Source organism: Sinohyriopsis cumingii, chromosome 7 (genome assembly GCF_028554795.1).
Source record: "Sinohyriopsis cumingii isolate HCF-2022 chromosome 7, ASM2855479v2, whole genome shotgun sequence".
Taxonomy (NCBI): Eukaryota; Metazoa; Mollusca; class Bivalvia; order Unionida; family Unionidae; genus Sinohyriopsis; species Sinohyriopsis cumingii.
The window spans coordinates 16942074-16966659 of NC_142967.1; the positions used below are offsets into that span (position 1 = coordinate 16942074).

The 24586-nt window shown below is 35.4% G+C and overlaps 1 protein-coding gene across 5 annotated transcripts in view; it reads left to right on the plus strand.

The window, feature by feature from the left end:
• The window catches only part of LOC149794783 (armadillo-like helical domain-containing protein 3), a 144631-nt gene that overhangs the window by 16529 nt on the left and 103516 nt on the right, over positions 1 to 24586 (plus strand). For all 5 annotated transcript variants that reach the window (XM_089964432.1, XM_089964433.1, XM_089964436.1 and 2 more), the window contains exons 5-9: positions 2921 to 3001; positions 8213 to 8320; positions 15306 to 15398; positions 19033 to 19107; positions 23924 to 24010. In XM_089964432.1, the coding sequence (XP_089820558.1) occupies positions 2921 to 3001; positions 8213 to 8320; positions 15306 to 15398; positions 19033 to 19107; positions 23924 to 24010 (444 nt within the window). The remainder of the gene's footprint in view (positions 1 to 2920; positions 3002 to 8212; positions 8321 to 15305; positions 15399 to 19032; positions 19108 to 23923; positions 24011 to 24586) is intronic.

The following is a 24586-nucleotide window of genomic DNA, read 5'->3' on the forward strand; positions in this document are numbered from 1 at the left end:
CAAATATTGACATCCTAGCACTAAACAAGCAATTTCATTAATTTGCTCCATGCTGGGTTTCTGGTTGGTATCAAACCTAGGACCTCTTTATGTGAGATAAGACAACTCTTGCCTGCCTGCATATTCCAGTGCCCATACTACCATGGCTCCCGCCACATCACCAAAAAATGAATGTTTTGGTACCTGTTCATATATGGTACTAGAATTGAGCAGACACTCTTGAAACTTAGATATATATATTATTTGTCCAAAGAGACCTTGGCACTGGCTAGATTAGGTTTTATTTTTGGCATAAAATTGGTTTCTAGCGATATATAAATAAACCATATAACATTTGTATTCTCCCCATTAATCATTCAGTGACACAGTGCATATAAGCAGCTCTTAGTTGTGTCATGTTTACGAAAGGTCTACTACACCACAGGCTTTCTTTTTGAAAAGAGGCATTTTCTTTGCAGTAAAATGTGTTTGTTGTATACAGCGATTAGAAAGAAAGAGATGTGTTTGTTGTATAGTATTCAATCAACATCACACACAGTTTTATGTCTAACTCAGAATTAGTCACTGATCATTAGAGAGTGTGCTTTTTTAAAATGTGTTGTAGTTATCTTCATTTGGTAATTTGTTTACAGGAAAACATTTAGAAATGAAATTGTGTTGCCACTCTTTACTAAGAATAAGGAAACACATTCCTGCTTAGCAATTCGTTCTGTATTTAAAAAGAAGTTATAAAATGGGTTATGAAGCAGAAATTAGGGTGCTTTTCTAATTTTCTTATTAGTTGGTTCAATAGTCGAATCAATAGTATAATATATACAAACTTAAACCTTCTGAAATTTTAATCGGTTAAAAGTTGCCAAAGATATAGTGCCATCTGGGTGAGTCTAGACAAAATTTCTGTAACCCTGTATAAATAAGCATTTTCTTCATGCACTTTGAATTCAGTGTTTTATCTGTATTAATGTCAACTTCTTGGAAAAGATAATTGGGTCAAAATGTAACAAATTAATAACAGATAAACAATATTTGCTGGGCATTCATAATCAGTTTTGTAGTATTCATCATGTTACTTGAAAGAATGTACTGTACCCAATAAATTGTATCAGCATTAACTGAAAATAATACAAGTTTATCTTGTACTGAAAATATTTAAGTGCTTTCTCATCACTTTGACCCCTCCATTTGGTACCAGTAATATTAGACTTGCCAGATGACCAAACCAGCAATCCTTAGTATATTTGTTATTCTGTTTGTTATAGTATCACATACTTCATAGAGTGTGATTAAAAACTGTAGTTCTTTAGTGAAAGTAAACAAGTTAAATTTCCTGAGAAAATTTGTCGCTTAGACATGTATATTTACGTTGCAAGTACTACACAGGGATATACTAGTTCAGGTTGTTTTTTGGATAGCACTGTTTTTATTTCATTGTGTAGCAACATATTAAGCAAACAGTTTAAAAGTGACTGGAGGAATAAGAAAAAATAAATCAGATCATTTCTCCCATTTTTTATTTTAATAACAGAATGAACCCTGCTAATACATATGGTTTCATTGCACTTTTTTTGTAAAACTAGAATCTCTTTCTGTCCAAAATTACTAACATTAAACTTTGCATACTTTGTGAAGCACCCACTTTATAATTTTTTGCTCAGAAATTTATCATCAGTAACTTGCAATGCACATATGTGAATGTGTTTTACTGTCATAGCAAGTCTTTGGAAATCTTAAAATGATCATTTTTGCACGATCTACTGTAGCTCATTCAACACGTAAGTTCCACACAATGCAGTGGATGTCCACTTTTACATAATTATATTGCTGTAACTTTTTAATAAAACTTGATCCCTAGAATACGAACTATGATGTGGATAATCCATAATGACCACTACATGATGGAAGCAGTGTACACTAATTTCATCAAATTCAAACAAACATTTTAAAATTTTGATTCCTACTAGTAAATATCCAGTTTCATAAAATAATATTTGGAACTGGAATTAGTTTTGTAAGTTTGTCTTTTGATGTAAATGCCCCAGATTTTGCTCTCTTGTTAGCTTCTTATTCTTCATCATTTTGCAAGTGATATATAGAGGTTCTATTTTTGTCAGTAGTCACTTTAATGGTGTCAACAGCAGCAGCATCTACATTCTTTTGCATTAAAGTTTTTGAAAATCAGAAATAGTGATTACCGTATACTGACAAGCATATGGACAGTTTCATTGCTTCATGTTTTTTTTTCTTAGGTAAGAAATAATTGGACATATTGAATTATATCACTGCAAGGAAAACATAAAGAAATATAGGAGAGAAAATCATCTGAAATGCTCTGAGATAACTATAAGCCTTCATTACTTGAGCAACTGCAGTGGTTCAGTTCACAAGCACAAATCGCAATGCTTTGTGGTACATATCCAGATCACTCCTACCACTGCCTCTCATATCACCCTGACCACTCCCTCACAACACCAACATTAACCAAGCTGTCATACTGCGAAATACATCATAGATATGATGCATCTTCCAGGTATGATTGCAATTATAAAAGTTTGATTAGAAAATACATGACAGTGTTATTGTAGTTTAAGTTTTTTTGTATTTGACTCTACCCAGGGACCCAAAAGGTTTGAGTCACAGGGGCAATTCATCTAAAAAAATGTTTTTTTAAATTCCACCCAGCAGTTTATGAGATGTGGTAACAAGAGATGGAAGGACTGACAGATGAGAGCATCACAATATTCCCGATGCTTTTCAAAACATGTGCAGGGATAATAATACATTTCATTGGCTGAACTCACAGGGCGGTAAGGAGATACACTTGTTGAGTGAGGTATATTCATGAAAGAAAGTTGGAAATTAATTCTCCTGTTAAAGTTGCATAATTCACTATTTCTTTTTACAACCATTATTCTATTTTTAGGACAACTTCAACCTTCTGTTTGACAAGGCTGTTGCAGCATTGAAAGAAGATAACAGAATACGTATTGTCAACGCTTTGCATGTGAGTCATCTGTTGTAATGTTTCATTGTGACTATTTTAGCACACAGTTACATATTGGTCTATTTTTTAAAATAAAATTTACAAGTGTGTTAGAATGGGAATAACATTCACGTGTTTGAGGATTTGAGGACATTAAAGGTGTCTTTAAATTACTGCGACAAATATCATCTACCAGATCCACTGTTGCATCATTGTTAAAACTCGTTTTGTTATTAAAATCATCCAGTCCCGAAATTAATTAGAAGCATAATGATGTAAGGCTTTATATTACACTCCATCTGTCTGTCTGTCTTTCTTTTCAGTACCAGAGCAAGTAGTCTATATAATCCTGTTTCAGAATGTTATAAAAAATTATTTTTGAGTTGTCAGGAATAGAGGTTACTTCATGTTTACAAATCTTATCATGCCTGTATATCTAAAGTCATATGTATCACTTATCATGCCAGTGTGTTTCAAGTTGTATGCATCACTTCATATCCTGCCAGTGTGTGTCAAGTTGTATGGATCACTTCATATCATACCAATGTGTATCAAGTTGTATGGATCACTTCATCTCATGCCAGTGTGTATCAAGTTGTATCGATCACTTCATATCATGCCAGTGTGTATCAAGTTGTATGCATCACTTCATATCATGCCAGTGTGTATCAAGTTGTATGGATCACTTCATATCATGCCAGTGTGTATCAAGTTGTATGGATCACTTCATATCATGCCAGTGTGTATCAAGTTGTATCGATCACTTCATATCATGCCAGTGTGTATCAAGTTGCATGGATCACTTCATATCATACCAGTGTGTATCAAGTTGTATCGATCACTTCATATCATGCCAGTGTGTGTCAAGCTATATGCATCACTTCATATCATGCCAGTGTGTATCAAGTTGTATGGATCACTTCATATCATGCCAGTGTGTATCAAGTTGTATCGATCACTTCATATCATGCCAGTGTGTATCAAGTTGTATGGATCACTTCATATCATGCCAGTGTGTATCAAGTTGTATCGATCACTTCATATCATGCCAGTGTGTATCAAGTTGCATGGATCACTTCATATCATACCAGTGTGTATCAAGTTGTATCGATCACTTCATATCATGCCAGTGTGTGTCAAGCTATATGCATCACTTCATATCATGCCAGTGTGTATCAAGTTGTATGGATCACTTCATATCATGCCAGTGTGTATCAAGTTGTATGCATCACTTCATATCATGCCAGTGTGTGTCAAGTTATATGCATCACTTCATATCATGCCAGTGTGTATCAAGTTGTATGCATCACTTCATATCATGCCAGTGTGTGCCAAGTTATATGCATCACTTCATATCATGCCAGTGTGTATCAAGTTGTATCGATCACTTTATATCATGCCAGTGTGTATCAAGTTGTATGCATCACTTCATATCATGCCAGTGTGTATCAAGTTGTATGCATCACTTCATATCATGCCAGTGTGTATCAAGTTGTATGGATCACTTCATATCATGCCAGTGTGTATCAAGTTGTATCGATCACTTCATATCATGCCAGTGTGTATCAAGTTGTATCGATCACTTCATATCATGCCAGTGTGTGTCAAGTTATATGCATCACTTCATATCATGCCTGTTTATGTCAGTTTGTATGGATTACTTCATATCATCCAGTGTTCCTATCATGACTGTGTATGTCATATTGTATTGATCACTTCTTATCATGCCTGTTTATATCAAGTTGCATGGATCACTTCTTATGCTTGTGTATGTCAGGTCATATGTATCACTTCTTATCATGCCTGTTTATATTAAGTTGTATGGATCACTTATCATGCATGTGTATGTCAAGTTTTGTATGCATCACTTCATATCATGCCTATTTATGTCAAGTCATATGTATCACTTCTTATCATGCCTGTTTATGTCAAGTTGCATGGATCACTTCTTATGCTTGTGTATGTCAAGTCATATGTATCACTTCTTATGCCTGTTTATGTCAAGTTGTATGGATCACTTCTTATCATGCTTGTGTATGTCAGGTCATATGTATCACTTCTTATCATGCCTATTTACGTCAAGTCATATGTATCACTTTTTATCATGCCTGTTTATGTCAAGTTGCATGGATCACTTCTTATGCTTGTGTATGTCAAGTCATATGTATCACTTCTTATGCCTGTTTATGTCAAGTTGTATGGATCACTTCTTATCATGCTTGTGTATGTCAGGTCATATGTATCACTTCTTATCATGCCTATTTATGTCAAGTCATATGTATCACTTTTTATCGTGCCTATTTATGTCAAGTTGCATGGATCACTTATTATCATGCTTGTGTATGTCAGGTCATATGTATCACTTCTTATCATGCCTGTTTATATCAAGTCATATGTATCACTTTTATGCCTGTTTATGTCAAGTCGCATCACTTCTTATCATGCCTGTTTATGTCAAGTCATATGTATCATTTTTCTGGCACAGATGGCAGAATCAATAATGATAATGTCCTGTGTTAGAAATGTTTGTAGGTTGTATATCTTGTGGTTTAGTTGATTCGTTCAACAGAAACTTTGGTACTACAAGATCTGCAAGTTTATATCCTGTTATTCCAGATTCCAGGTGTTGAGGCATCATAATACAATAAACACAGCAAGACAGCTATTTATACTTGTTTACTTTATGGAAAACTGTGCAAGCTGATCAAAATTGTTTTTTGAAGTCTGGTCTAAAATGTTTAGTTTTATGTGTTACTGCGAGTCTGGGCAAAGAAATATATTATTGGCAAAATCTGGAACTGAAACTAACTTCTAAAGATGTTGGACTTTAGAATGGAAAACCAGCTGGCAAAATATATGGACTCATGATCTGGAATGTTCAGCAACCATATGACTGGAAACTGAACAAATCAAATGCATTTGGACTTCATTCATAACACACCTGTTCCTCAAAACCCCACACACAATGGAGTCCAAAAACAGCGCGCTGTGTAAGTGAGAGTGCAATTTACCAAATTCCTCTCTGAAATATTAAGAAAGGGATGGACATTTACTGTATGAAGAAGTCAAGGGATGGCAGATTAAGTGGTTAAATACTCATTTAATAATTAGAATATTTGTCAATAAAAAAAAAATTTCTAATAAGTTCTTCACTTTTCTGTGTAAATTACTTTATTTTCAATATATCAAATCCCTGAAAGAAGTAATACACATTGTTTTCACTTGGTACATGTCATGTATGTTGAAACCACATGGAGTAACATTTTAAACAACTTACTTTTGCATGTGAATACATTCCAATGCGAGTCTCGGATTCGGCCAATGTGGGTATGTGAAAAAGCTTGCCAGTATAGCCTATCGTGTGCTGAAAAATGGCATTAAACCCTACAACAACAACAACATTCCAGTGCTTTTGTAGATTCAGAATAAAATAAGATTCTTTATTTAAAAGAGAGTGACAATTATTTAGGCAAACAAAAATATAAAAACTCCATTTTTTACTGTTTTATTAGTAAAATAATGATGCTGTTTTACTTCATTGCAAGTTACAGCAAAACTTCTGCTTACCCTTGAGCAAATCTCTGTGTTCTAATTTAGGAATTTCAAGTTAACTCCAGAGTTTTGAACTAGTTCTCCATGATTATCTTATCTGTAAAACATAACTTTTCGTGTGTTGTTGTTGTTGTTGTGGGGTTTAACGCCATTTTCAGGACACGATAGGCTATGCATGGCAACCAGTATAAATGGTGGAGGAAGAACCCGGGAAAACACCGGGAAGAACCACCGACCCACAAGAAGCTACTGGCAAGCTTTTTCACATACTCACATTGGCTGAATCCTTGACTTGAACCCACGCAGAGATGAGATGGCAGTGATCCGTAACGGAGAGCGCTTTAGACCACTCGGCCACTTGTTGCCCCACCTTTTCATGCACCTAATAATGTGTATTTTGCTTGGTTCCTTTGCTATCACTGATTACATTTGTGAATGAATATGATGAATCACTGATTAAAATTAGATACTGAATTATACTAAATGTACTAACAGTGTTCTTAGTGTTTGATTAATTAATTGGTAGGAGTTGACTTAACGTACCACTGTGAACACTAGCTCTTACATTTGTACTTGATTTGATGCAGAAGACTGATTAATATTGTAATACAATGCCGGTCAACTTTTAATTGATTGTAACAATACAACCAAAACTTCCACAAACCAGACATGAAAAACTGTTGGTATTTGATCAGGTCATGGAAATGCTTGTTGCTTCAGTCAGTTGACATGGATCACATTTGAATACATGAGAGCTCATCACATTTATGATGATCTCACTGAAACTGAGTTAAAAGACAAAACTGAAAAATGGATTTCACTTGACACTTTTTCACTTTTTGGCATTACTGACATTTTAATTAACTGATATTTCATTGTATATTGTCATTTACAGTGTGCTGCAAATTATTTTTAAAGACAGTTAAACTAAATATATGAAGATTGTTCAGACGTTGTAAATTTAGTGATTTTGAATAAAATTTATGGGGATTAACCTTTGATAACATTTCCTGATACATCAAGGCTTTATTTGCTGTGTTTTCTTGTGATTTTATTTACTTTCAACCATTTGGGGGCAATTTTAAGGTTACAATTTTTAGAAGAAAAAAATCGGGTTCACACCTTCACCATATTAGGGGTGGGTTTGCAACTTATCCAGATAGGTCAGCTAAAATAGGAAGCGATGTACAGTACTAAGTGACAAGAGCAGAATGTATCCAAATGGCTATAATAAAATATCATGGCAGGCATCAATAGGCATGTGGTACTGAACAAGGATATCAGGAAATTCTGTATCTACAGGTTAAAATACTGAGTGAACTGTTCATAGCATCAATAAGAAAATGTACCATTGGGATGTTTACAGTGTGGACTGTTAAATGAGTAAAGATTCAGTTCATAGGCTTGTTAAATGATGTAGTAAAGACCATTCTATAAAGCTATAATGGATGACAACAATATGATTAAGAAGTTACCAAATGTGATATCTAAACTGGTAAAGCTCTGATGAAGGAGACTTGAAAAAGTACATTGAATCACATGGAACATTTCTTCCACTAGAGATATCAGGCTGTACATATTTTTGACTATATAGAAGAGAAGAACACTTTAAATTGAAGTTAGAGAATAAAATCAGTTAGGCATTTTTGCAATGTAAAGCATATTTTCTTACATTTTCAGACTTTGCTTGCCCTGATTCGTGGAATACACATAAAGAATCTGGGAGACTCTGGATTTGATGTTATCAATATTCTCATTGGATTTGATGCTGCAGAATATATAATGCAGGTTGGCATAGATTTGTTTAATTATGACTTACAGCAGTATAAAATGATACCAAAGAGCAATTCCATCTAGAGATGGAAATTGTTGATTTCTTTGGCACAGGTTATGGAACACAGATGTTCTTAGGACCCTATATCAAGATGTTGGACTCCAGTTGTAATAACATCTTCCTTCCATCTATCATTTTATCTGTTTATTCGTGCTTCTTATAACCAACAAAATCTTGCAACTCTTCTGTGTAAATTGTGTAGGAACCAGTCAACAAATTATGATACAGTTTGGTATGAACACTGTCTCATAAAACTAGATTTGGAATTTATGGGTTTGGGCAACAGGATACAGTTTCATATGATTGTCCAGGGGGTACATTTTTAATCGGAAGACCTATAGATAAGTTACCCAACAAAGTCTTGAGCAGCAGAGGCTTCATGAGTGTATATCTAACAATGGTAAACTTTGTATTATTTTTGAGATCAGGTTAAAGGTCACAGTTGTTATAGGTAGCTCCAGCTTTAACTCTGCATGCATAGGCACCTGCTCTGCAGTTTTCAAGGTCAGTCATTGTGGAGTAAAATGGGCCATTTCAAGTTAGTAATTTTGGAGTAAAACACCATTTGTGGTTTGCTGTTTTTGTTCCTTTGTTTTTACATATTTGGCTGTCTCTGTACTACTATAATTTCCATGATTTTGTTTGATGACGTTCTCTTATAGGGTTTAAAGTGTTTTACAAATTTTCTCACATTAATGGAGAGTGGATGGGTATAAAATAAAATGTGTGATGAAATGTTTGTCATGCAGATATTTTATTGACATGGTTTCTCCATTTTCTTACAAGCATGTTGGTGAATGCATTTTAATAAATTGCAATTTGTCAGTTTCCATCCCTCATTGTAATGCAGGTAAAAGAACCTTGCCTAGTCCTAATTTACTGCCATACTTGTCTCATTAACCTTATGTTTTTATATTTAATTATGGCCCATGAGAATTAATTTTACTTCTTCACATTGATTGTTGCTTGTAACTGGTACAGATCAAGAACCTGTTATGAAGCAGTTTGGTTTGATTTGGTATGAACATTTTGTCACATAGACCTATACATACCTTTCATTGGTTTTGCCTCATCAGCCCCAGTTTCTATACAGTTATGGCCCTTGACATTTAACTTTATATCTTGACATGGCATGTTGCTTGTACCCAACCAGGACCATTCAGCACATTCTGAAACAGTTTGGTAAGTACTTGTGACAGTCCTTTTTAAAGCTGTCATATAATAATAAATTAAAAATAACAATAAATAAACTTACGGATTTACATTTACATACAGTGCAGAAAGTTTCAATAGAAAGTCTTAGTTGGAATTATTTCATACTGGCTCTGATTTGGTATTTGAGGATGCCTTTGTTCAGAAGTTAATTATAAAAATATCTTAGGTTTGACCTATTTTGAAAATGTTTTGTGGTCAGAATAATTATTGTTTTTACAACCATTGGCAGAAAACAAGTGTCTAGCTAAATTGGTTATAAACCAAAAGATCTTATGTGATTGCCTGTTGTCTGACATCTAATGTCTTTCCATTTGTTTTTTAGCACAGGTTTTTTACTGCTACACCTCCTAAACTATTTGGAGGACTGCCATAAAACTTTACACTCTAATTCATCCCAAGGTCTAGTTAGTCCTAAAAGAAAATGCTGCTGCTCAACCATAGTAACCATTTTGAAAATCTTTCTATTGCTAATGGATGGTAAAAAAAACCATGGGACTTACACTAAAAGACTTCTTTTGATGTCTAGTTGACGTAAATGGAAATGGTGTCACTGGGACATACAGTATGGCCAACACAGTGGCTATCTAGAAAATCTTATTATTGCTACTCACCTGGATGGATGGTCATATGAACATGGAGTTTTTAATGAAAAAATGTATCAATACTAGTTGGTTCTAGATAAAAAATGGTGCTGATTTGACATCTAGGATTGCCATTTTGAAAATCTTGTTCTTGCTACTCCTCATCAACAGAAAGTACTATCAGCGTGAATTTTCACTGGACAGCTTAAAGTTTCTCCATTAGATATATAACCTGGTCACATTAACATTAGAAAATAACTTCATCTACCTCAGAATACAACCCTCAGAGAGACAATTTTTTTTTTCTCTGTCTGTATAACATTATTGGTGTGGATTGAACACCATTGAGCAGCTATACAAGGTGGCTTGTATATCTGGTGGAGGAAGAACCCAGGAAGAACCACTGACCTATGAGAAACTACTAGCAAACTTTCTCACATATCCACATTGGCCAAGTTTGAGACTCTACACCAGGTGAACAGAGATGAGATGTCTGTGATATGTAATTAGACCACTCGGCTACCTGGAGACCCCTTTGTCTTTATAACAGAACAATGAAGGAAGTAACTTATAAATTAACTCCCCTTGCCCTGCTGGGTGGCTCACTGCATACTGGATGTTTACCAGTTTAAACCTTGTCAGACTGTTAACAGTGCCTCCAAGAATCTGTTATAGTATATCTTAATTTTTCCAGTCGTTTAGTAAAATCTAAAGGTTTATATTCCTGGTGTGTACAACATTTTTGTCTTTTCCAATTAATTTTTTCATATTATTGTCCATGTGATATTGATTGGTGACACCTTTAGTTTTAACCAGTTTATTTGCATTGCACTCTTAAACTTCAGTTGTATATGGATATCTTATAGGTTGACTCTGTAAAATAAGTTTGCTTATATAGGGTCCTCACTTTAAAAAGGCAGTTGAAGTGCCAAGAGAAAATGGTACATTTTAATTGCTCCAAATTGTTAAGTATCCATCCAGATTCAGAATTGTTCTATTTGGGAATGTTTAGATGCCATCCCCATCCATGTAGGAGATATCCAGAATGTCGCCTACCTGAACATTCTGATCATGGAAAGGACAGTTCAGTTTTAAAGCAGTAATATATCTACAGAATGTAGCCTCTGAATGCCTTCATCCTATGTTAGCAAATGCTACATTTAAAGGTTATGGCCATCCTTTACAATTTGTTGTTGTTGTTGTTTTAGGGTTTAATGCCATTTTTCAGCACAAGATAGGCTATACATGGCAGCCAGCATAACTGATGGAGGAAGAACCCTGGAAAACCACGGGAAGAACCACTGACCCATGAGAAGCTACTGGCAGGCTTTCTCACATACCCACATTAGCCGAGCTCCTTTACAATTTTATCACAAAGATTGGTGAAACTAAGATGCATCTGTTGGATAAGATTTGTTATCCCAGTAATACGAGGACCTTTTTGGTGAGCCAGTTGCATGCAACATTCTCATCCCTTTGTGCAAGGTTTTACTGATGCTTATCATTTGAATATGCCCATCCTAGATAAGATATTTTTGCCATTGATGTGTCTGCTTCCATTTTTATAAGGTGGAAAGACCAGTGTTTCACACCATATCTGAGTTGGTAAGGGATATCTTATCAGCTTCCTCCCAAGTTGGTTTGGTGTCTTGTAATATATTACCTAGCTGAGAAGGCAGGGAGGACCATGCCTGGGAATCAGTATGCTGTATTGCCAAGGTAGTCAGCTCATCTCATGATGGCAAATACAAGCAGGTTCTTGCAACCTTAATCTAACAAGAAGAGATACTTGTTCTTTTAAACCTGAACATGTGACCTCACTGCACTCTCTCCCTTTTAGGGCCGTTCCATTTATACATACATGGTACCCAGGGAAGGTAGTTTTAAAAAAAATATATGCCAGGGTACTTTGATTTCACAGAGTTCATATTAAGATGATAAGAAAATTCTTAATTGCATCTATGAGCGAGCACCCCAATTTGAAAGTGCCTTCCCTGGGTCCCATGTATGTTTGAATGGAACAGCCCTTAGGTGACCCCTTGTGTTTGGAGCCTGAATTGAGGAGGTGAGAAAGCAGGTGGCACATAAGTTGACACTTCAGTTCTCCATGCATGCCCCTACCTGATCATGTCATCATTCATCGGCCATACCACAAAAGGGATGATCATCGATAGAAAGACCATTGAGGTACTTATCAGCAGCAAACAACAGTCATTTTGTTTGAGGCAAGGGGAAAAATATTACTTCTTCAGTAAAACTGGTGATAGCTCAATCTAGTAACAGATGTCCCCAAAACTAAGTAGCCGCTCACAAGCTCAAGCAGAAGAGTTCAATGTTCCATCATTGTTCACAGAAACTCTTAATTAATTCCTGGCCCCTTTCTTGGGCATCCAGGGTGAAAATCTTGACATCTAAATAGGATTCCTCTTTGAATGCATATTTTTTTTAAATCATGCATTTTTATTGACTGGCGTTGTGTTAAAAATGTCATACCATTCACAGCCTCCATCCAACAATTGGCTAACTTTCTTCTTTTCCTCAATGACGACTAGATTCTAGCTCCTATCACAATCAAAGGATACTGTTCCATGATTTCAGATATGTTCAGACATTGTGGAAGATATGATTTGGCCACAACAAGGATCCTCCTCACATGTTCCGTTTTGACATATCCAGGCTCTGCTCACTCACCTTGTTCCTGAAATGGAATCTCTACTGGGTCTTGACATGGCTGAACTCACCAGTTTTAGCCTCTGTCTTCAACTTCACTCAGGATGGGTGAATTTTGTGTGCTTTCTGGATCCAGATTACATGCAGTTTGGTTTTGACAGTTCTGTAGCACAAAAGACCCATCCTCATTTCACATCTAACAACAGGTTGACATCTATAGTCAATCAAAAATAACTATTTGCTCTCTCTTCCAGATTGACCTGTTAAAAGAGGTCAAGTTGCAGGACCCTCTGATGCTATCTGAGGCACAAAGAGAATGTCTTTAGCAGCCATCAAAGGTTCTACCTGACAGTTAAGGCATAAGAAATAACCCTATGAGCACTGGCCATATTGGGTTATTAGATGGTTATACACAGATTGCTCACAGGATCCAGTATGACATGTGAAGATTGGCCTTTGAATATAACGTCTCAATTCAAGACATAGTGGAGTTCATTTGGTTAGCATGCTCAGTCTACTTTCTCCAGCTTCTGTTTATGTGACATAGACTTGTAAAGGATATAGCTGAGTTTCATAAGGTCACTGGTAGTTGCTCAGATAGTTAATATGCCCTGTTCATGACAGCACAACCTCAGTCCAAAACATGACCTTTTAACTTTATTTGGTTCTCCTGGCAATCTTTCACACATGACAGCACAAAATCAGTGCAAAACACGACCTTTTAACTTTATATGGTTCTCGGGGCAATCTTTCACACATGACAGCACAAAACCAGTCCCAAACATGACCTTATAACTTTTGCATGGCTCACCTGGCAATCTTTTACACATATGGCACATGTGGGATCCAACAATGATTTCCCTTGCACTAATGTAAACACATAATCTTCATTTGTGCTGCCTTCACATTAAGAGAAGTTCATCCATTCATTATAGAAGCCATTTTGGTCCTCCAGGATGATGAATGTAGAGGTTGGATGCTCGAGCATTTCCTCTTCTTTCATATTCTCCTAAAATGTTAGTATGATTGAGTAACAGCTTTGACAAAGAAAGGAAATATATTAGTAAATTATATTTCTCCCAAACTGATCACATTACTGTCAAGCTCTCCCACCCTTTCCTGCACATGAGCATTGTGTTATAGATTTACACTCATGTTGAAACTCTGGTTAACATTCAGTTTAAGAGAAGCTACCGAGCAAGGACCAGGGGAGATAATGTGCAAGAGTTGGTTCTCTTTATCCAGTGTATGAGTAGCCATTTAGCAAGGACTAGGGGAGTTAATTTGCAAGATTTACTTCTCTTCATCTGTGCGATATATGTAGATGGATTGATACTTTGTCATCACTGCTATGATGGTCTGAGTGGTTAGAGCCTCCACCTTGGATGTGGGAGGTGGGAGGTTGTGGGTTCTTATCATGGCTGAATCATACCAAAGACTTATAAAAATGGTACTTGCAGCTGCCTTTCTTGGCACTCAGCATTAAGAAATCAGTGTCAGGACTGAAATTTTTTAAAAGCTACATTAAAAATCTAAATCACACACACACACACACACACACTTTTTCATCTTTCAGAGAGGACTGGACTGGATTCAGAGGTAGCAGAGGTTACTTCCTAAAGATAATGTGATGGTTAAGTATTTTCAGAGAAAGCTGATTTACTCGAAAATGTCCTGTCTAGTTACCGTCTTGAAAATCATCTTCTAGATGGAAAGTCATATCAACAATGGATTTCACCAGAAGACTAATTATTATATCAAGCTTACTGAAAATGGTGCCAATCTGACCTAAAATATGTCTGCCACCATGAACATGTTGAAAATATTGTCATTGATACTCCTGAAGGGATGGTCACAGCTACATGAGATTTTCACCAAAAGTCCTCTGATGGTGACTGGTTTGTCATAAATGAATATGGTGCTGATCTTACATCCCTTAGTTACAAAGAATCAATAGTCTTATCTTGAATTCCTGGAAATTCTTTTCAGACAATAGACTGTCAATCCCTTTGAAGGTTATTGTTATTTATTGAACAGCATGATGATTTTCAGCCCAATTTACTATGTTATAAATCACTCATTCAAGCTAATAATCTCAAAAAGAATTTATTTAATTTTATATGATGGCCACCCAACTGCAAATAGCTTTGACTCAGATCTTCTATTACATCATGTTCCAGCATATCAGGGTCTATGTTGTTTGGTTTAGATCAATATTAGAATAAACAGCATATACCTTCATTTGCCAGTGAATAATATTACATTAGATATAGGTCCATACAATTTGCAGTTGAGTTGATGTTATAGTGTTTTCCTTAACCAGTTTTTGAATAGTGAAGCACCAAGCCATTTACCTTTGGCATCATACCCTTTATAAGTCTGTTTTATGTTTACTGTGCCTTTTATTTCATTCCCATTTATAATCCTTGGAAAATACCAACAAATGAGCAAGTACAACCTCTTATCATTTCAGTCCCTAGTGGAGAGCCTCAATCACTTCCTCAGTGGAGATTATCCAATGTCCCTGAAGCAGTTGGTACTGAAGTTTCTTCAAGTCCTGGCAACTGTAAGTTATAGCATATGGTAAACAGGAGATTTCTTATGTCTCTGAAGCATTTGATACTGAAGTTCCTTTAAGTCCCGGCAACTGTAAGTTATAGCATACGGTAAACAGGAGATTTCTTATGTCTCTGAAGCATTTGGTACTGAAGTTCCTTTAAGTCTGGCTACTATCAGTTATAGCATGGTGTCTTCTAAAGTCTAATGTCATTTATCCAAGTCATGTTTAATTGACCAGATGGCTTGAAAACAATGACAAGGAGACAGTTGAATTAGGATTTTAGAAAGTTATACTCGTTATACTAGATGGGTAATCTGGTGTGTTTGATAAGCCAGGGACAAGTTGTATTAATGAGACCCAAGAGTAGTTAGAAGACTTTACATGAGGATTCATTAAATATTTATGAAAGAAGTTGAATAATATCAGGTGCCATAAACTCCTTACAGCAAGCAAAATATTTAGTCATTTTCAAAAATGTCTTGCCGTATTTTGATAACTCAGATAGCTATTCTTCCTTTGTGTTTCAGACAGTATTAATACACCAGCTTTTTACAGATTTTTAATAGTACTCTTAGCATTACAGACTGGTCTTCCAGACAGTATTAATACACCAGCTTTTTACAGATTTTTAATAGTACTCTTAGCATTACAGACTGGTCTTCCAGACAGTATTAATACACCAGCTTTTTACAGATTTTTAATAGTACTCTTAGCATTACAGACTGGTCTCCCATTGCAGATGATACTCTGAAAATATGAAGTATTTTTGCTTTTAGTGAGACTTAATGTCAGTCCTCTAGCAACCTTATTATTATGAAACAATTCATTTATGTTAGAAATTATTTGTATCATTGCATTTCAGTGTTGCCTTTAAAAAATTGAAGATTTTAAGCTGGATCCTTTATACATTTTGTAAAAGTGACACAGAGTATCAAGTATACATTCTTTGATCTTGTCCAGTATCAGAGAGACATCAGATGCATTTTGTCTATCAATCAGCCAGAAGGGAATTAAATATCAATGGCAGCCATGTAGAGGTCTTGATGAAAATATTAGAGCCACATCTGGAGCTTGTAAATATAATAAATACATATGTGATTGCCTGGAAGTGAAAAACGCTAAGCTTTCCTCTCTGAAACCCTAGCTTTATATTTGTGTTTATATGAAAGATATGATTGCCTAGGAGTGAAAGTAACTAAGCTATACTATCTGAAACCCAAGCTTTATATTTGTGTCTTTATGAAAGTTGTGATTGCCTGGAAGTGAGAGTAACTAACCTGCAACCGTATTTGATATTTGTTCATGATACAAGATCGATTCATAACCATGCATGTGTTACTACATGTATATCATCATGTTACTCACCTAAAATTCGATGTAATGTTCAGAAATCCACAAATGTCTTTGGGACTTTTCTATGATTTCAGTAATCTACATTGTCAGCTGATATTGATGTTGAATTGAATGTCCACTGACATAATTTAAAATATCACATAATGACCTAAATTATACCATTGACATTGCTAAGTTGCATTTCTTGGTGTTAAGGGTTAGTGGGTTGTAATGTGGAACTAAATGAATGTTTGTACTAAAGAGTTGAATTATCACTAGCATTAAAAGTTGTGCAATATAAGCTGGTTCTTGAGTTATAAGGGCTTGCTAAATGAGAGAACTACGTTCAGCGACCCTTGTGAACCAAGAAATTATCCTGTTGTATGTATACTTTTATATATCTCAGTTAAAGTCTATTATAAAAACATTATTTTTAGTTGAATTTACTTGATAGGATTCATGTATTTGTTATTTCACTTTTTATGCTAATCTGTATGTTCTGTATAATTTTTAATTCTGTAGTAAATAAATATTATCAGCATATGTCAATTTCAGCAACTTAGAAGTTGGCTATAAAGTGGAATAATTCATGTATCCTAGAGGGAAACACCAATCATATATGAGTATATCATGCAGACACATCAATGGAATTGTAGATGTGCAGTGCAAAAATATTTGTTACTATACTATCTATACCAATAAATCATGCAGACCCAGGAATGGAATTGTAGATGTGCAATGCAAAAATATTATTACTATTCTATCTATACCAATAAATCATGCAGACCCATGAATGGAATTGTAGATGTGTAGTGCAAAAATATTTGTTACTATACTATCTATACCAATAAATCATGCAGACCCAGGAATGGAATTATAGATGTGTAGTGCAAAAATATTTGTTACTATACTATCTATACCAATAAATCATGCAGACCCAGGAATGGAATTGTAGATGTGTAGTGCAAAAACATTATTACTGTTCTATCTATACCAATAAATCATGCAGACCCAGGAATGGAATTGTAGATGTGTAGTGCAAAAACATTATTACTGTTCTATCTATACCAATAAATCATGCAGACCCAGGAATGGAATTGTAGATGTGTAGTGCAAAAACATTATTACTGTTCTATCTATACCAATAAATCATGCAGACCCAGGAATGGAATTGTAGATGTGCAATGCAAAAATATTATTACTATTCTGTCTATACCAATAAATCATGCAGACCCATGAATGGAATTGTAGATGTGTAGTGCAAAAATATTTGTTACTATACTATCTATACCAATAAATCATGCAGACCCAGGAATGGAATTATAGATGTGTAGTGCAAAAATATTTGTTACTATACTATCTATACCAATAAATCATGCAGACCCAGGAATGGAATTGTAGATGTGTAGTGCAAAAACATTATTACTGTTCTATCTATACCAATAAATCATGCAGACCCAGGAATGGAATTGTAGATGTGTAGTGCAAAAACATTATTACTGTTCTATCTATACCAATAAATCATGCAGACCCAGGAATGGAATTGTAGATGTGTAGTGCAAAAACATTATTACTATACTATCTGTACCAATAAATCATGCAGATCCATGAATGGAATTGTAGATATGTAGTGCAAAAACATTATTACTGTTCTATCTATACCAATAAATCATGCAGACCCAGGAATGGAATTGTAGATGTGCAATGCAAAAATATTATTACTGTTCTATCTATACCAATAAATCATGCAGATCCATGAATTTAATTGTAGATGTGTAGTGCAAAAACATTATTACTGTTCTATCTATACCAATAAATCATGCAGACCCAGGAATGGAATTGTAGATGTGCAATGCAAAAACATTATTACTATACTATCTGTACCAATAAATCATGCAGATCCATGAATGGAATTGTAGATATGTAGTGCAAAAACATTATTACTGTTCTATCTATACCAATAAATCATGCAGACCCAGGAATGGAATTGTAGATGTGTAGTGCAAAAACATTATTACTATACTATCTGTACCAATAAATCATGCAGATCCATGAATGGAATTGTAGATATGTAGTGCAAAAACATTATTACTGTTCTATCTATACCAATAAATCATGCAGACCCAGGAATGGAATTGTAGATGTGCAATGCAAAAATATTATTACTGTTCTATCCATACCAATAAATCATGCAGATCCATGAATTTAATTGTAGATGTGTAGTGCAAAAATATTATTACTATTCTATCTATACCAATAAATAGTAAAATGTTGTGACCATCTTTTTTAACAGTTCTTTCACTTTCAGGCTACAGATAACATCAGCCAAAACACTCTGCTTGAATACATTCTGATCAACAGTGTGTATGAATCCCTTGTACAGGTAAAAGTCAACAATAATAGAGACCAGACAAGCTGATATGATGGTCTGTAATCCTTCATCCACAAGTTTGTTATATCTAATCCTTTTAAATTGCTAGGAGGATTGCCATGAAACTAAACACACACATTAGCTCCATTGCGTAGTTGGTCATACTTGAAAAGATGGAGATTCAGCAAGACCACCATGATGTTAATCCTACTGAGTAAAATGGGATTTTCACTATAATCATCTTATGATGTCTGGTTGAGCCTAAATGAAAATGGTACAGATCTGACACCCATTATGGTCACAGTGGAAGCCATATTGTTATTGCTACTTCTCCTGAACAAATGGTCATATCAGTTTTTCCATTGATACATTAACTGATCTAAATATTAGGAAAATAAACTCCATTGTCTCATGAATCCTGCTCTTCCAGAAAGATTAAAAATTTGATCTTTTCAATCTCTATCTCATACAGATGAAGTAAATCTATTGGAAGAAACTCTTGCAGGTGTCATTATAATTTCCTGCCTGCCATCTCGACGTGGCTACCCATTTTTGAATGATATTCAGTTTAAGCTTTCACTGCAGTACAATCAACATTACTTCACATCGCCTATCTGTCAGAATTGATCATAATGTCAACCCATGTGTCAGTAAATTAGATATATTATTGACAATTAAGATTACTCAAGATATTGGTAGCTTTATTTGTTTTCTTTTCATTGATAATTTCACATATTTTTGAAAAGTTTGTGAACTTTGTCTTGGACTTGCTAGTCGCATTATGGTTTCATTGATACTCACTGTTTCCTCTGTTTATCTTGTGGACACTATTTTGACTTATTATTTTGTTTTAATTTGAATTTGGTTATTGATATAGTTTGCACTTTAAGTTTCTCATTTCCTATTAGTTTGTCTTTCTCGTTGTTATATCTCATATACTCTGGTAACCAAATGTTTGAAGTATGAAAAGTTTAAATTCTCTGAGGTCACATGTGCAACATGCCATGCAAACATGAAATTCACTTCACCTTCACATTGCAATGTCAGTACAGAATGGTCAGAAGGGACATTATTCACCATCTTGTAGAAAAGATTTTAGGACAGGGAGAGATGGGCTAAGTTGAAATCTACAGACATGGAACGGTTCACCAGTAGCCATTATAGTGTGTCATGATACATTGACTCCTTCCCTCTCCAAGATTATTAGAACCTTCCTTTTAATAACTGCCATAGCCAGCTTGCTGACAGCAGAAGAATGGTGTGCAGTGAATGCATCCATGCTACACCCACCCTAGTCACTGCCTGAATATCAGCTGAGACAATTTATCCAGGAGACAATGAGCTTTTACTTATGGGGAGTTAGTAAACTGCCTTGCATTATATTTGTCCAATATGAACCTACCGAGGATGGGAGATTTAGCTCGCAGTTTATGGCAGTCACCCACATGTTCAAGCATGACAAGAGTGCCTGTAGGTATTTCCATATGGGTTTGATTCCAACGCTGCAAACTTCTTTTACCAGATGTGTTTGCTATTCACCACCATCTGACCTACTGTCCAGCTGGGTAGACATCTGTCCTGTTGACCAGGTTGGTTGTATTGATGAGATGTCCTGGAAACTGAACAATCATTCCATCACCCAGCTGCACATCCAAACACCCATTCATCTGGCTGTTCTGGTGATACAAACCGTGTTGGTTGCCAATACTCCAGTTTGGTAAATTAATCTGATGTTAATGGCAAATCCTGTGGGCAGGTGCTGCAAGACATCCAGGAGTGGCGACACATAATCCATTCAAGCCTTAAGTCCATCATTTTGGAGAGCAAGTTGCCAGTGTCCTCCTCCTGCCATGTAGAACAACTTAGATAAAGATATCGAGGTAGTGAACATGACATCTGAGCACTTTACAGAGTTGATAGCCATGTCTTTCATTGTAGAAAGTTGTGCTAATAAGTCCAAACAATGCAGGTTTACAGACATTTTGTCTACTCCAGTTGCATCTTTAGAATGTACACTAAGGATGTCTTTTTTTAGTCTTTAGATACATACTTAAATGAGAATTCCATTTGATCTTGGTTGTTTACATTAAATGCTTTCATGCTAAAATGAGGTGCATTTTTAAATGCAGATCAATTCTGTATATGATTTTTTCTGTATTCACAACAAAATCATTAAAATTCAAGCATACATCATTTTGGTCAGGTACAATTTTGCTACAGAATTTTATTGTTTATCATGGGCCAGAAGACATGATTTTATCATGGGCCAGAAGACATGATTTTGTCATGGGCCAGAAGTCATGATTTATCCTCATTGAGGATCTTTCAGAATAAGTACATTATAACACTAATCCTCTTCATCTTTATAACTTTGTTCCTATTACTTTTATAATTTTCCCAGTTTTATTTCTAAATTGTAAATTTTTTAAACAATTGAATCTGATACTGTTCTTCAAAATATCTTTGTGTAGTGAGCTGTTCATGTGAGGGAAAGGATCCATCTTAGGGAACTTTTGTTTGGATGTACTTGAGTAAATTGTAGGAGCTACCTCTGCTTTAATCAGTGGTTATCTGTATTCCATTATTGTCCTGGGAATGTCCTCCTTCACATCTGGCTGTTGTCAAGGACACTTTATGTGAAGAAAAGGTTTAGCACTTCATTCATTAAGAACAGCTTGACAGTCCTCCACTTTGAAGGCATATGAGGGGAAATGGCACATGTATTAGCTAGTTTCCTTCATTTCCACTTTGAGGAGCCCCTACTGCAATCAAAGGATACCATTCCATGATTCAGACATGTAAAGACATCTTATAAAGGATGATATTGTTCACAAACAAGGACCCTCCTGACCTGTTTTCCAACTTTGACATATCCTTGCTCTGCTTTGTCACCCTTTTTCCCAAATGGAACCTGCCATAAGTCATGATGTGGCTCATCTCATGTAAATTTTGAACCCCTTTAATTTTGTTGAAGCTGTTACCAACAAAATTTTTGTCCTCATAGTACTAGCTTGAGCTTGCAGGATGGGTGAGCTGCATGTACTGTCTAATACATGCCGTTCTGTTTTGATGGCCCAGGCAGATTAATGATGCAAGCATGTTTAGTTTCTATGAATACATTACCATCTATAGGCAGTCAACAAATAGCTATTTGCCCTCACTCTTTGATCAGCCTGTTGAGTGAGGAGAAGCTGCAAGACCCAGTACTCGGATTCTATCTGAGGCATACGGAGAATATCCAACGCATCTGTCTCTTTTGCATGGTTGATGCAGGAAAGCATTACATACCCTCTCAAGGTTACTAGATTAGCATAATCAGAATTTGTATAGGATTAGGTACAACTCCTGAAGATTTCATCAGTCTTCAAACATAATATCAGTTTGAGATGTTGTGAAATCAGTTAGTTTGCACTTGGTCTCGCAAAGGATAGAGCTCCATCTCATCTGGCCAACGGTAGCTGCCCATACAGTTATCACACCCCTTTCATTACAGCACAACTTCAGCCCCATGCATGACCTTACAACTTTTGCTGGATTCCCCTTTGTAACTTTTGCATATAATGCAAGATCTGACAGGGATCTCATTTTTGTGAGTATAAGCACACACTCTTCAGTTGTGCTTCTTCACATTAAGAAGTTCATCCTTTAAGTAGAACAGCCGTCATGCTCCCAAAAGGTGCCGTGAGTAAAGGTTGGATGCTCAAGCATTTCCTCCTCTTACCAATTCTGCTACTGCCAATATAACAAGATTTGATTTTTAATAGTAAATTATGTTTTGCTGAAAATATTTACCATATAGACAGAAATATATAAGTATTATCAGAGAAACATAATTTATGAAATATTTTACAGAACATAAACCTTAAGAGATCTGAAACTTTGTAATATTTGGAAATAAATTTTATATGTTTTGTTCCAGTAGTTTTGATAGTTATTAGCATTGCTATGTTTAAGTGCCAGAAATATTTGTCATTTATTTGTTATGTTAATTTTTCATTATTTTATGGTATTTTATATAAGGCCTGGCATGAAATTTTTTGTATCTTAAGGTTTTAGTAATGAAATAAACAATCTGCTTTTCTTCTGAGACACTTCCAAGTTTAATTGGGAAAAGTAAAGAAATTCAAGTGACTCGTAATTTCATTTCATATGAAAGGCGTGTGACTCTGTAAACCACACAGTCAAGTTTGATTGTGTGACTCTGTAGACCACACAGTAAAGTTTGATCAGTAAACTTAACTTTTAAAGATCACAGATGACTTTGATTATTAGCAGGGGACAGTGCATATTAATTAAGCCTTTATCTTTAGAAATAAGTTTATCAGACACACAGTTTTTGAGATTATGTGTCCCTACAGTGCTGAATAAGACTGCTTGCAGAAATGTTAGGGGCCCCGAGTGGCCGAGTGGTCCAAAGCGCTCTCCGTTACGGAACACTGCCATCTCACCTCTGTCTGCGTGGGTTCGAGTCTCGGATTCGACTAATGTGGGTATGTGAGAAAGCTTGCCAGTAGCTTCTTGTGGGTCGATGGTTCTTTCCGGGGTTTTTCCGGGTTCTTCCTCCACCATTAATACTGGCCGCCATGTATGGCCTATCATGTGCTGAAAAATGGCGTTAAACCCTACAACAACAACAACAACAACAACTTATAGAAATGTCAACTTTTGTAAAAGCAAGGTGAGTAATATCAGGACCACTTGGATCTCTTGTTACAAAATCAGGGAATTACAAAATATTGTTCTTATTATAGTTAAGAATTGGTTTTGTTAAAAATTCTAATTAGAACTGACTTTATGGATGAAGTATGGAAATAATTTTCTATCGCAGATCTTAGCCAGTCCGTTGTCAAGACAGACACTTGGAGTGGATGCAGTTCTGGTGCTGACACTGTTGGTACAATATAGAAAATATGAGGTATTGATTATGTCATTAGAGTTATGCATTTTATCCAGATACACAGCCCCCGCCCAGACTGGATTTGTTTTACATTTTTTAGAACAGTAATATTGTTGTTTTCTTTCTTCTTTTTTTATTGTGACAAATTCTTATTCTGATTAGCAACAATAAAATGGAATTTCATTACTGTTCAAGCACTGATGTGAAAAGTACAAATTTATTTTCACCATTCTGGAGCATCTTTAAGTATTGGCACAGAAAATGTTAAAAATGCCATTCTGGCTTAGTGTAACAAACAGCATAGCTAGGCTGATTGGTTAACCTTGTTACCATTCTGAAGGTCATATTTCTGATCCCATTTTAATCAGACTTGAAAAATATTGCTTATTATTCAGCAGTCAAATATATTCAGTAATGAGTAAGTTTATGAGGTTTCAATTGACTGAACTTGGTCCAGTTTCTTTGAAAAATTTGAATAAATTGATTTTGAAATAGTAACTACTAAGTGTATGTGAGAAATATAAGATTACCTTGAGTTCAGATTAGGATATCAGAGGATACCGTTGCTATAAGATTGCTCTTATCAGTTTCAGT